Genomic DNA, 14,600 nt, shown 5'->3' with positions numbered 1-14,600 from the left:
CAACCCAAAGATTCAATGAAGTCATACCATTAACATGTCCTGACTTACTACGGTCTTAAATCACTTGAACATTGTATCTCTAATATTTCGCTAATAATTTACCAAAACTAATAGCATAAAGGTGGCCAGTGCAGAAAGTTAACAATTCAGTGTCCAAGTGGACGTGGCAAGGAGGCAGCAACCAGGTTGTTTACCTGTCCTATCTTCCCATCTCAGCCCAGAGTCCTCTTATATAACCAATACCATGTGTGTACAGTGGCAAGAGAAGCAGAGAATCTGCAATCATTTCAGCATATGGGCTGAGTCCCAGCTACAGCTGCATGACTATAGCCAAACATAAACACATGATTTGGGAAAGCTTTAGATGCACAAGCACTTGGTAATAATCCCATTTCATTCAATACTTTGAACTGATTCTCTTCTCATTCCCTCCCACCCATTCACACAATTATTATTGTTGATATTGTTCCACGTAAGGTATGCCAATGATTCTTAAATGAATTTCAATAAGTTCACTAGTAACCCTTTCCCCAAATTCTTCTTCTTCATGAGTTATCATATAATTATGTCAAGCAAATAGATGATTTATTTATTTTATTGTGATTAAATATGGACAGCCTCATAAGTGCAATGTTAAATAAATATTGTTTGCTTTAACTTGTCCAGGCCAAGTGTATTACAAAGTGTATGTGTGATTGCAGTAGGTCACAAGGAAACAGAGTCTTTCTCACTTTTGTCTCAGCACTGTTTGGCTGGAAATGAAGGAAAAGCTAGATCGTCTCTCTGTATTTCCTTACTTTAGTCCCCATTCTCCATCATGAAGTATTTGGTATTCTGATGTCTCTGCTTGACTTTTCATAATGACTATAAACATCTTCCACATTCCACAGGGAGAAAAAGAAAACACATAATACTTTTCTGTACATAAAAATGTACTTTTTTCCTTTATATATTTTCTTTAATTCTTTATGCCACATCTGGAAAGTAGAAATTTACTGAAAGGAGAGAAGCTAAGGAGATGAATATATGCATGAAAAATGTATGCCAAAAAGACAAAAGTTTGAAGAATGAAAACTTGTAGAAAACAAATAAATGCAGGTTGGGACAGAGTCCATCTGGCAGAAGCAGGAAGCTCTGGCATGGAGCAGAGCTAGAAGAGATATGTATGCATCAAGCACACACTTTGGAGAGATGGATCAGATTCCGGTGAATCACTAGGTTCCTCTTCAATTCTCTACGTCTAAAAACGGCCTCCACACACAAAGGCATATTCCATTTCACTAGGTTTTTCTCTCTTAAAGGCCAGTTTTGGAAGTGATCCAGTCGCGGAGGGCAGTCACTCTAGTATAGACACCAGGCTTATTGGGTTGCCCGCATTCATCTCCCCAGCTCACAATTCCAGCAATGTACCAGATGTTCCTAGGATCTGAAGTAACCAGCGGTCCACCAGAGTCACCCTGTGAGAGACAGGAGAGATTAGTAATTCATATTCTGCTAATTAATGAGGAATTTTGTATTTTTGCAAGCAGAGATTGTAATGAAAACGATAGTTTTCATAAAAGTCATCAGGCATTTTGGGGCCCACGCTGTGGCACAGTGGGTAAAGCCGCCACCTTCAGTGCTGGCATCCCATGTGGGCACCGGTTTGAGTCCCGGCTGCTCAACTTCTGATCCAGCTCTCTGCTCCGACCTGGGAAAGCAGTAGAAAATAGCCCAAGTCTGTGGGCCCTTGCACCCATGTGGGAGACCCAGAGGAAGCCCCTGGATCCTGGCTTTGGATCACCATAGCTCCAGCCATTGCGGCCAATTGGGGAGTGAATCAGTGGATGGAAGACCTCTCTCTCTCCCTCTCTGTCTCTCTACCTTACCTTCTCTCTCTGTGTAACTCTAACCTTCAAATAAATAAGTCATCAGGCATTTGAACTGAGAAGTGATTCCTTCCATCTATGTCAATTATCCACACAGAGGAGGAGCACCCACATGTGGGATATTGTCTTAGTCTCAGGGTTCAGTGCATGGAAATTGAAGGCCCCATCTTCTTGGGGGAAAAGTACTCTAATCAGACAAAATAAACTTTTTTGTGCAGGGTGCCTCCTTATCAGTGTTACAAAACTGCCTCCAATCTATAATGAAGACTATTGCTCATAAGGATCATAGACATTAAGGTAGACACTCTGGGCCTTCCAAGCTAAGACCTTCAATTTACTTATTTGTAAATACTCCTAATAATACCTACCTCTGATGATTATTTATAAAATTACACAAGACAGTAAATGTAAAGTGCTTATCCTAGCACAAAGCAGAACATAGGAAATACACAGATAAAATCACAAATTCAAACTGTTTATATCTTAGAAACTCCAGAGGTCTGTTTCTTTATATGGTCGTAAGAACAAAGTACCAGCTGATTATTCCTCAGGATCCTGGGTCTCTGCTTGTTGACTGCCCATTATGTGTTCAGCACCCTGTGAAGTATCTAATTAAATCACATATTATCTCATCAATTCATGTGATTCTAGCAACAAAACATAGTTAGGTTTTGTTAGCACTGACCCAGAAATAAAAGCTAGGAAAGGACTGTGGTGAAGCTGGCAATGAATCCAGTAAAGTAGAGCCAAGGAAAGGGAAAAGCTTAACAGGAGAAATAACAGGGAAAATATGAAGAACTTTCAGGTCATTTTTAGAAATTAAGAATATACAATTTTGTGGATTTGGACTGGAGAGCATACAGAGCAGTATGGAATTTCAAGGAGCAACATGTGAGTTAGAAAGCACACCAAAGATAGTACCTGTCAAATCACAAAACAATAACTATAGGCGTATTTAGTGACACACCCAAGGAATCAGTTATTGGCTCCCTCTAAGTGTTTGTCAGCAAACGAATGAAGACATAGAAGTCAAAGTTAATATCTGCCAGAGACAAAAGGTTGACAGCATGCGCCTTCCTACTGGGAAGCAAATTTTGAGTTCACAAAGTTGTCTATACTCCAGTCCCAGATGGAATAGATTTACTAATTTCGTTCCTCCAAAGCTAAACACAGTTAAAACAAACAAGAACCCTGGACGTTAGAAATAAAACAAATATCAAAAGATTCTGGAGCTAGAAGGAAGTAGAAGATGGGCTAAGAACCTCATGAGTCAAGAAATGATGTAGCAGTGACCATACTGGGTTTTATTTTTATGTCATAGATTCTGAATTTGGAGCTATAGAAGCTAGCAACCTGGTAACCTGCTAACACATAGAAAATTAAATACAAGCAAACAAAATGAAACAAAACACCTCTCTAGTTAAAAAGCCAGACATTGGGAAGTTAGAGAAGAGCAAAAAACCCTAGGAAGACAGCAAAATCTTAGTGGGGCAACTCCCTTGCATACCAGGCTGTAACAAGGTCAATCCTGCACCAGACTGGAGGCCATATAGGCTGAATGGGGAGCCAGACTTTCTTGCCTGTCAGGTAATAATAAAGACCTCTCTTATCTCCTATGTGGTGGTGAAGTAGGGAGCATGGACTACCTACACTCACTGATAATGAGGCATAACCCTCCTTCCCACTATGGTGATGTCAGAGGAGATGTAGTGGGGAGTGAGGACTTTCACCATTGCAAGGAGTAGTAAAACTACAACTCCCTGATGTCAATGCACAAGGTGTTCTGTAGCCAGAGTGGTATCAGAAGACAGGTGGTGGGGAACCTGAAATTCTGACTTCATGCAGCAGTATTGAGGAGCTAGCCCCCGACCTAAGTGTCAAAGGAAGATGATTGGGGATGAGCTGGCACCTTCCTATATCTCCCCTCACCCAAACAACACAACACAGCAGAGGCCTGGCAAAAGGGAAGATTTTAAAAAGACTTACAGTGCTCTAGCATAAAACTCAAATTTCCAGGGATATATTTGAAAATCACTCACTATACAAACAACCAAGAAAATGTCAAATCAAATGAGAAAAGATCATCAACAAATACCAACACAAATATGACACAAATATAAGAATTATTTGAAAAAAATTTAAAGCATCCATCCCAATAATGTTCCATAAGCAATTACAACCATGCTGAAACAAATGGTAAAAGTTAAGAACTCTCAGAAAAAACAAAGTAGATATAAAAGAAGAATGAATTGGGAATATTAGAACTGAAAAACATAATAATCAGTATTAAAAACTGGCCGGCGCCGTGGCTCAATAGGCTAATCCTCCGCCTGTGGGGCGGGCACACCGGGTTCTAGTCCCAGTCGGGGCACCGGATTCTGTCCCAGTCGCTCCTCTTCCTGTCGCCAAGGAGTGCAGTGGAGGATGACCCAAGTCCTTGGGCCCTGCACTCGCATGGGAGACCAGGAAAAGCACCTGGCTCCTGCCTTCGGATCAGTGCGGTGCGCTGGCCGCAGCGCGCCGGCCGTAGTGGCCATTGGAGGGTGAACCAACGGAAAAGGAAAACCTTTCTCTCTGTCTCTCTCACTGTCCACTCTGCCTGTCAAAATTAAAAAACAAAACAAAACAAAACAAAACAAAAAACTAAGTGAATACAAAACAAGAATGAAAATGATGTAGGAAAGAATTAGTGAACTTAAAGACGAATGACAGAAATTACACGATTTGAGAAAATGAATGGAAAAAAAATCAGCGGAACTTCAAGAACATCTGGGAATAAAGAAAAGAGTTAACATTCCTGGCACTGAAGTCCCTGAAAGAGAGGGAAAAGAAAATGTGGCTGAAAAATGACTCCAAGAAATAATGGCCCCAAATTTCACCAGTTTTGGAAAAGGACATAAACCAAAAGATTAAAAAAGGCTGAGAAAATCTCAAGCAGGATAAATCCAAAGAAACCCAGGGCAAGACAAATAACCAGGCTTAATGAAAGTAACAACAACAACAAAAACCCTTTGAACATAGCGAGAGAAATAACTCCACCCATAGAAAGAAAACAATTCGAATAACAGCAGATTCCTCTCAGAAATCACAAAGATTTAAGTGATAGAAGAAGCATTGACCCCAAATCCTATATCTGGTAAAACTATGTTTCTTAACTGAAAGGGAAATACTTTTGCAGACAAAAGAAATCTAAGAGGTGTCAGTAGCAGACCTACACTAAAAGAATGGGTAAAGAAAGTTTCTGAAACACAAAGAACATGATCAAAAAAAGGAATCTTATAAAATCAGGAAATGGGAAATAACAAAACTACGAGTAAACAGACTTTCATTTTCCTCTTGAATTTTCAAAGTTATGTTTGGGGCCCAGTGCTGTGGCGCAGTCAGTTAAAGCCCTGGCCTGTAGTGCTGGCATCCCATGTGGGTGCTGGTTCTAGTCCGGGCTGCTCCTCTTCCGATCCAGCTCTCTGCCATGGCCTGGGATAGCAGTAGAAGATGGCCCAAGTCCTTGGGCCCCTGCACCTGTGTGGGAGACCCGGAAGAAGCTCCTGGCTCCTGGCTTTGGATCGGCATAGCTCTGGCCGTTGCAGCCATCTGGGGAGTGAACCAGTGGATGGAAGACCTTTCTCTCTGTCTCTACCTCTCTCTGTAACTCTGTCTTTCAAATAAAAAAAAATCTAAAAAAAAAGAGTTATGTTTGACAACAGAAGCAAAATATATGGAATATATTTAATATTCATACAAGTATTTATTAATATTCAATATTATATACAGAAAAGGACTTCAAAGGAGCTAAGTTTTCTCTCTCACACTCCACTCAAGCTAGTAAAATATAAATGCCAGGGATTGGCATTGTGGCGCAGTGGATATAGCCACCACCTGCAGTGCTGGCATCCCATATGAATGCCAATTGTGTTCCAGCTGCTCCTCTTCCAATCCAGCTCTCTGCTATGGCCCAGGGAAAGCAGTAGAAGATAGTCCCCTGTATCCATGTGGGAGACCCAGAATATGGTCTGGAATAGCAGTAGAAGATGGCCCAAGTCCTTGGGCCCCTGCACCTGTGTGGGAGACCCAGAAGAAGCTCCTGGCTCATGGCTTCGGAATGGCCCAGCTCCAGCCGATTAGCCATTTGGGAAGTGAACCAGCAGATGGAAGACCTTTCTCTCTGTCTCTCCCTACCTCTGTCTGTAACTCCTCCTCTCAAATAAATAAATAAATCTGTACAAAAAATAAATAAACGCCAGTGGACTTTGATAAACTTATACACACACATATATGTTCACATATGTATGAGTGTATTTCAAAAAATCCATGAAAAAAATAGAATTAAAAGACAAATTTGTTTTTCTACAAAAATATTTGAAGTCCATGCATAGTTTTTTATAATACACATTTTCTAGGAACATTTTAAGATTCCTTGTATATAGTCACATAACATAGAGAAACCACTAAAACTTTTCTAAAGAGATAGTCAAAACCACAAATATATTAAAAAATCAAATTAGAATTCTAAAATATATTACTGTATGATTTCATTTATGTAAGATTGCAGAAATTACAAAAGTATGGAAATGAAGAGCAAATTAGTGAGTACCAGATGTTTGGAGGGTAGGGAGGGAAGTGGAGAGCCTTACACGTAGGGATATTTGTGGTGATGGAATAGTTCTCCACATTAACTGCAGTGGTGGTTAACAAATCAACATATGAAAAAAATGCCATAGAACTAGATACACGCTTTGTACTACTCTGAGTTTCCTAGGTTTTATACTGTTAAATTATAGTTATGTGAGATGGAACTATTAGGATAACCTGGTTGACATGTATATATGATGTCTCTGCAGTATGTTTGCAACTTCCTATAAATCTTTAATTACCTTAAAGATAGTGAACAAAAAATTATGCAGCATACTAGTAGGCAAAACCACTTACCTGACATGCATCTCTTTTGCCTTGTAAGGAGCCAGCACATAACATTCTAGGAGTTATGGCACCATTATAAACTTGTGGGTCATTGCAGGTATCAGTGTTTATAAGATCCACCTGTACTTCTCGAAGGTGATTTTGACTGAAACCTAAAGGAGGAAAAGGCTTTGCAGCTATATAGGTACAGGTATTTTATAAATCTGAAGAAAATCCTCCATAATTATTGAATATGATGACAATATATACTCTTAATATATGTACTTTTTAGATGCAATAATATTTACAAACAGAATTGTTTCCTAACTAACTGCTTTAAATAAAAAGTTAGATGCCTAGGAATAAATCTCAGTTGTTTAAATTATTTCCACTCCATTAAGATCAGAAGAAATTTCATTTGGGGAGAATGGTGGCTTTATGATTCTCTGATCTTCACAATTGTGTGTATTGATGATCTCCTCAGTGGATAATTGCCTAGTAAAAGGTTCAGTGGCTAGGGGACATACTTTCTGTTTTAGACACCTTGTCCACACCACTATTGTACTGGTAGTGATACAATTAATAGTGACCTAAAGTAAGGAAGAATTTTTCTGTCTTCTAAGTGACTTACTTCATGCATTGGGCTTGACTTGACCCAGCTGCATATGACCAAACACTCAACATATTTTGGCATTTATGACATTCTATTCTTTCAATGACTTAGACTCCTGAATTAGGTTACCTAAATTTGAATTTTTCTGTGGATGCTCACCATCATTCTGTCGTGCTCCAAATCCTGTCACAAACATCTCCTCACCTGGGTGGAACTCATGACTTGCCTCAGGGAGACAGATTCTATGTACCACATTTGTGTAGGGAACAGGGCTAGAAAGCTCTGCCAGTGAAATATCATAGTCATGTGTTGAGTGATTGTATTTCTCATGGACAATTATCCTCCGGAGGCCTTGTTTCATCTTCAGAGGATTTAGAGTTACTCCAAATGATGCCGTCCATCTGGTTGGGTCCTTATACCTGGAAAGAAAAAAATGAAGGACGAATTCCAGCTTACTGTGCTACTGATCTAATAATGTATATTACATAATTTAGCTTGCAAGTATTGTATATATTTGTCTTCTTAAAGTATAGCTTCTATGTGTAGATACAAACTCTTTTCAATCTGAGAATCAGTGATGGGGGCAGACTGGGTAGAAAAGTCACCATAGGATTTTTCCTGGGATACACAAATAGATGTAGTCCTCCTGCCAAGCAAGTTTCTCCCTCCAGATCATAGTGACTCCAGGGACAGGAGGAGACAATATCCTATACAAATGAGAGAAGTCAATGTATTCTGAGTGCCGTGTAGGTTCTACCCATAAACAGAGAGTTTTCCTTGAGAGTCAAAAAGGCTACCCAATGATTTAACAAAGCACCACTATTCTATATACTATAGATGTGTTTGACAGAAGATTAAAATGGCTTCTATTCCTTGGAATATAATTAATTAGCACATTCATTTTTATGATTTACCATTTTCATATTTATTTATACATAATTATCCTTTTTTCAAACATTTTATTTATTTGAATGGCAGTTACAGAGAGAGGGATACAGAAAGACAGACAGAGACAAAAGAGATCTGCCAACAGCTGGTTCACTCCCCAAAAGGTTGTAATGTTCAAGGCTGGTCCAGACGAAAGCCAGGAGCCAGGGACTCCATCCAGGTCTCTTATGTGGGTGCAAGGTCACAAGGACTTGGACCATCTTCCTCTACTTACCCAGGCACAGCATCAGAGAGATAACAGGAAGTGGACAGCCAGGACTTGAATTGGCACCTGTATGGGATGCTGGTGTTGTAGTGGTGGCTTACTCTACTGAGCCACAGTGCTGACTCTTGTAAATATCTTTTTTGCTATCCAAAATTTATCTTTGGAATTACACCTATAATCCAACTAGGCTTCATTCCTGTTAAAGATACTAGTGCAAAGATATGGTTCTACTTGCTGACATCAAACTCTATACATATCACACACATACATATACTTATATACATTTTTTCATTTTAATATTATAGAATATACAATTATGTATATATTCATATGCGTATATAATATAATCATGTGTGTGTATAATCTAACTGTTGGGTCCATTTAGTCAAAAGTTCAATTTAAATCCTGTATTTCCTTATTTTCTTTTTTGTTGACTTATATTGTTTGATGTGGGTATTGAGATCCTCTACTATTTTTGTATTGCTCTCTCTCTCCCTTCATGTACATCAGTATTTTATTTGCCTTGTGTATTAGGTACTCCAATATTGACAGCAAGTATAATTGTAATGATATGTTTTTCTGATGAATTGACTCACATCACTAATTAATAAATCAAGTTGTGTCTTAGTTGTATTTAAAAAAAAAGATTTATTTAGGGGGCCAGCGCTGTGGCTAAGCCTCCACCTGCAGCACCAGCATCCTATATGAGCACTGGTTCATGTTCCAGTTGCTCTTCTGATCCAGCTCTCTGCTTATGGCTTGGCAAAGCAGTGGAAGATGATCCAAGTGCTTGGCCCCTGAACCCATGTAGGAGACCCAGAAGAAGTTCCTGGCTCCTGGTTTCAGATCAGCTTGGCTCTGGCCATTGCAGCCATTTGGAGAGTCAATCAGCAAATGGAAGACCTTTCTCTCTGTATGTAATTCTGCCTCTTAAATAAACAAGTAAAAATCTTTAAAATAAAAAAGAGATATTTATTTATTTATTTGAAAGGCAGAGTTACACAGAGAGAGAGAGAGACCCAGAGAGAGAACAAGATCTTCCATCCACTGGTTTACTACCCAAATGGCCACAACAGCCAGGCCTGGGACAGGCAGAAGCCAGGAGCTAGGATCCTCCTCTGGGTCTCCCACAGGGGTGCAGAGGCCCAAGCACTTCCGGTAGTTTCCCAGGTGCATTGGCAGGAGCAGGACTAGAAATGGAACAGCCGAGACTCAAAGTGGTACCCATATGGGATACTGTCACCACAGGCAGCAGCTTAACCCAGTAGGCCACAACGCTGGCCCCTAGTTGTGGGTTGTGATAGGTTTTGACCTAAAGTATATTTAATCAAACATTCGTATAACCATTCCTAATCTATTTTCAGTTATTTTCATGAGACATCTTCCATTCTTCCATTTTTCCACTGTCATCCTATTTGTGTCTTTAAACTTTAAGTGGTCTCTTATGGGTAGTTACCATTGGATCTTATTTGTGTGTGTGTGTGTGTGTGTTTAAACTTTTATTTAATGAATATAAATTTCCAATGTACAGCTTATGGATTACAATGGCTTCCCCCTCCCATAACTTACATCCCACCTGCAACCCTCACCTCTCCTACTCCCTCTCGCCTTCTACTCACATCAAGATTCATTTTCAATTCTCTTTATATACAGAAGATCAATTTAGTATATATTAAGTAAAGATTTCAACAGTTTGCACCAACATAAAAACACAAAGAGAAACATACTGTTGGAGTACTAGTTATAGCATTAAATCACAATGTACAGTACATTAAGAGATCCCACATGAGGAGCAAGTGCACAGTGACTCCTGTTGTTGACCCAACAAATTGACACTCTAGTTTATGGCGCCAGTAACCACCCTACACTCTCGTCATGAGTTGCCAAGGCTATGGAAGCCTTCCAAGTTCACCAACTCTGATCATATTTAGACAAGGTCATAAAAGACAGGGTGAGGATAGTAACCAATGATCCTAAGAGTGGCGTTAACGAGGTCTGAACAATTATACAGCATTAAGTGGGGAAGAGGACCATCAGTACACACAGGTTGGGAGTAGAGCCATTGGAGGTAGAGTAGAGGTTATGATGACGAAGGAATGAGGCCCAAGTGCGCTAGACAGGGTCTAGAACAAAGGACAGAGTCATTATTAGAGGAGCTAAGAAAGGTGCTGTCTAAGCTACAATTAAGTTTTCTGATTGAGAGGCAAATAGAACCTGATAGAAGGGGCCTGGTAATAATCTGTTGGGCTTTAGGCCTTGTAAGTTAAGAGGCCCAGACCTATCTATCTCTTCACATGGGATACATCCTAAGGGAGGTGTGAACCTCCTAGGGGAAGGCACTCTGTTGACTTTCATTACTTAGCTGGCCTGGGAGGAGAGCTGGCCAGGTAAAGGCAGGTGGCATCTCTAACAAGAAATTTACAGTTCTGCCTGCAATGTTGCTGACCCTACTTGGCCATCCCCTCAGCTGCAGTGGTCACTTTGGAAGTTGGGCTGAGTGAAGGGCTTTTCAGCTTGGAGCCAATAAGCTCTGTGGCTCTGACCTGGGCATCCGTCGACTCCAGGGCAGGTCCATTTCCAGTGATGCAACTCTTGGCAGAGCTGCCAGGGCTCTTCACAAGCTGACTTCTGCTGAAGCCCAGGCTTACCACATTGAAAGCCACTGCAGTGAACTGGCCTGTTGGGTCTCCTTGAGGGCAGATCACTGTACAGATCAGCCATTAATAAGCCTGCCACCCATTGCTTCTGATGCCTAGCTTTCTTTTCCTCCTGGTTTGTGTTAAAGCAGACCAGAGGATGCAAGTCAAGGGAGTGCCCAAGTCCCATCTCTAATCTTCGGTGGCCTGAACTACAAGTCTATAGTCACAGGCATGTTCTGTAGTAGTTTTTCTAAGGTAGACAATGCCCATGAGGAAAATTATATTCTCACTTTAAAACTTTCTTTCCCTTTGGTCTGAAAGGGAGGCTTTTTCTACTTACTGTATACTTTGCTGATGGCGAAGTGAATCTAGCTATGAGATTATTATTTAAGCTCTTATTTTGGCTATGCTATTACATAAAAATGTTAGCCATCTCTTTTATAAGGTCTAAAGATTAAATTGTGCGTCCTACAGATTCCTTCATAATAGAATTAGTTACCTACCTTGAAGAGAATAGAGAAATGAAAGAACAAGTTGGGCTTAGAATAGAGAAATGAGGGAGCAAGTCCTAGATCGCTTGCTGACAATAGCAATATCACATGAATACTTAGCAAACAGTTTCAACCATTAGATAACAACTTAAGAAAACATTTACCATAAGGTCCAATGCCTTCTATAAATTTTAAGAATCATGTATTTGGAAACATCTCTTAAATATCTAACATGGTGTAGTTTGTTTAACCAGTAAACTTAAGCACAACCATCTAAAATGTTTTTAGTTTCTTTCTACCAACAAGTTTAAAACATATGATGCAGAGATTCAGGTCACATGAATTAAAATGTATCTTTGATTAATTTTAGCAGCTTAAATTTATGCACAATCTTATCTATGAGCCAATTAAAACAAAATTCTTAATAAAATTATTCCCATGTGGACATACAATATGTACACACATATAACATAACATAATAGACCAATATAGCAATTTTAATACTAGCTTTTAAAATCTTTAACACTTTTTGTAGATTGCCAATTGATTTGAATTGCTTTTTGTTTTTAGTAACCTCAGTTAACCATACTTTCTCTCAGTTGGTACTGTTAATACATTATTGGCTTCATCTGTTTACAGAGCCATCCCAAAGTAATGAATACAATAGAGGTGGCTGGAAAAAGTCCATAGGAACCTATAGGAGGACAGCTAAACACAGAACCAACAATGCTTTAGTTTTATGAGCAGCAAATCATATATAACTTTGGATGTCAAAAGACTTTAAGTTGCCATGTTTATTTGGAGAGAATAGATATTTGTATGTTTGCAATGTGTGTTTTAGATAAATAGGATTGGGTATTTAAATTAGCATATTTGTGAATTTAATAGCTTTAAGATAACCTTCAAATGAAAAATCTCAAAATTCCTAAAAAAAAAAAAAGTTGCCGTGTTTAAAATTATAAACTCATCAACCAACAAGAGGCACTTGCTTACTTCACAGTATTTTTGAAAGCACCTGTAGGATTTTACAAGTATTTAACCCTTTAGGCCTCTGGGGCCTTCTCATTAAGATAACTATCATGTCTAGTAACACAATATCATTAGACTTTTTAATTCTCAAACATTTGTATTAATAGCATTTTCCATTATAGAAACTTAAAATTGAGTACCACGTCGCATCTTGACAGTCCTTCTAATATAATCCAAATAGCCTGATTAGTTGGTGTCTCTATAAGATGAGAGACATAGGTCCTTCAATTTTTTTTTCAGTTGGGCCCAAACTGGAAAACCCAAAGTCCAAGATTTATTGGACATTTTAGAGTCCAGATTGTACTAAACTTTGATTTTTTGAATGCCTGTCAAGAATGCCAAGAAGGCTCAAAATCCAAAATATCCGGTTGAAATAAGATTCCTTAAAATCATGACATAACGTAGACCAAATTTGATTGTTGTTACAAGGTGATTATTCAAATCTTTGAAAATAAGCACATATATAAATAACCTGTAGCTCTTAATAAAAATTCAGCTGTTTTTGAACAATTAGAATTTAACAGACATCAAGAGAACATAATAGATTGCTTTAACACATTGCTTTAACAGAGAATCAGATTTTAATTCTATGTCAAAGAGAAATTGAGCTTCCTGTGATGTTTTGCTGTGAGGTTTCCTTCCTTTACCTTCTTTCATATTGATGACCATGTTTCTGTGTTTCTGTGTATAACACATCTTTAAGCATCTTTTGCAGGGCAGGATGAGTGGCAATAAATTCTTTCAGTTTCTGTTTGCTATGAAAAGTCTTAATTTCACCTTCATTCACAAATGAGAGCTTTGCAGGATATAATATTCTGGGCTGGCAGTTTTTGTCTTTTAGTACCTGGGCTATGTCTCGCCATTCCCTTCTAGCTTGTAGGGTTTCTGATGAGAAGTCTGCTGTGAGTCTAATTGGAGATCCTCTGAGAGTAATCTGACATTTCTCTCTTGCTCATTTTAGAATCTTTTCTTTATGTTTCACTGTGGTGAGTTTGATTACAACATGTCGTGGTGAGGATCTCTTTTGGTCATGTTTACTAGGGGTTCTATGAGCTTCCTGTACTAGGATGTCTCTGTCCTTCTCCAGATCCAGAAAGTTCTCTGCAAGTATCTCACTAAAAAGGCCTTCTAATCCTTTCTCCCTCTCCATGCCTTCAGGAACTCCTAGAACCCGAACGTTGGGTTTTTTAATAGTATCATGTAGATTCCCAACAATATTTTTTAGATTTCTAATTTCCTCTCCTTTTCTTTGGTTTGACTTTATACTTTCCTGTTCTCTGTCTTCTAAGTCCGATATTCTCTCTTCTGCTTCACCCATTCTGTTTTTAAGGCTCTCTAATGTGTTTGTCATTTGATCTATTGAATTTTTCATTTCATTATGATTTCTCATCACTATCACAGTTTCTTGTTCTACTAGTTGTTTCATTTCATTTTGATTCTTTCTTAATATTTCATTTTTGTGTGAGAGATTTTCTATCTTGTCCATTAAGGATTTCTGTAGTTCAAGAATTTGTTTTTGAGAACTTCTTAATGTTCTTATCAATTTTTTGAGATCCGCTTCTTGCATTTCTTCGATCTCATCATCTTCATAATTTTGAATTGGGGTGTCTTTTTCATTTGGGGGCTTCATAGTGTCTTCCTTGTTCTTATTTCCTCGATTTTTGCATTTGTTGCTTGGCATTGTGGAGATATCTTTGGATTTTTTTGCACTCTCTGTGGTGTTTTTTCTTGTTATACTATGGCTGTATTAAGTGAACTGTCTACTTTCGATGGAGACTTAGTGACTTGAGATGGGTGTGGCCTGAGAGTTCTGTTTGGTTCCTCAGGGTTGAGGGTGTGTCAAAGGTGACACTCCCAGGTTAGGCGTGGTAAATCTCTCTCTTTCTCTTTTTTTTTTTTTTGATTCAAAAG

At 38.8% G+C, this 14,600-nt stretch overlaps 1 protein-coding gene across 2 annotated transcripts in view; it reads right to left on the bottom strand.

Moving 5' to 3' along the window:
• Window positions 1–758: 758 nt before the first annotated feature.
• Window positions 759–14,600, bottom strand: part of LOC133765709 (transmembrane protease serine 11E-like) — a 52,612-nt gene continuing 38,770 nt past the window's right edge. For both annotated transcript variants that reach the window (XM_062199250.1, XM_062199251.1), the window contains exons 9-11: window positions 7,537–7,796; window positions 6,795–6,937; window positions 759–1,457 (exon numbers count right to left, since the gene is read on the bottom strand). In XM_062199250.1, coding sequence (XP_062055234.1) covers window positions 1,296–1,457; window positions 6,795–6,937; window positions 7,537–7,796 — 565 coding nt within the window. In that variant the 3' untranslated portion in view covers window positions 759–1,295. The remainder of the gene's footprint in view (window positions 1,458–6,794; window positions 6,938–7,536; window positions 7,797–14,600) is intronic.

The sequence above is a fragment of the Lepus europaeus genome, chromosome 8, assembly GCF_033115175.1.
Source record: "Lepus europaeus isolate LE1 chromosome 8, mLepTim1.pri, whole genome shotgun sequence".
NCBI lineage: Eukaryota > Metazoa > Chordata > Mammalia > Lagomorpha > Leporidae > Lepus > Lepus europaeus.
The sequence above is the reverse complement of the archived record's forward strand: the minus strand, read 5'-3'. Positions and strand labels throughout refer to the sequence as shown.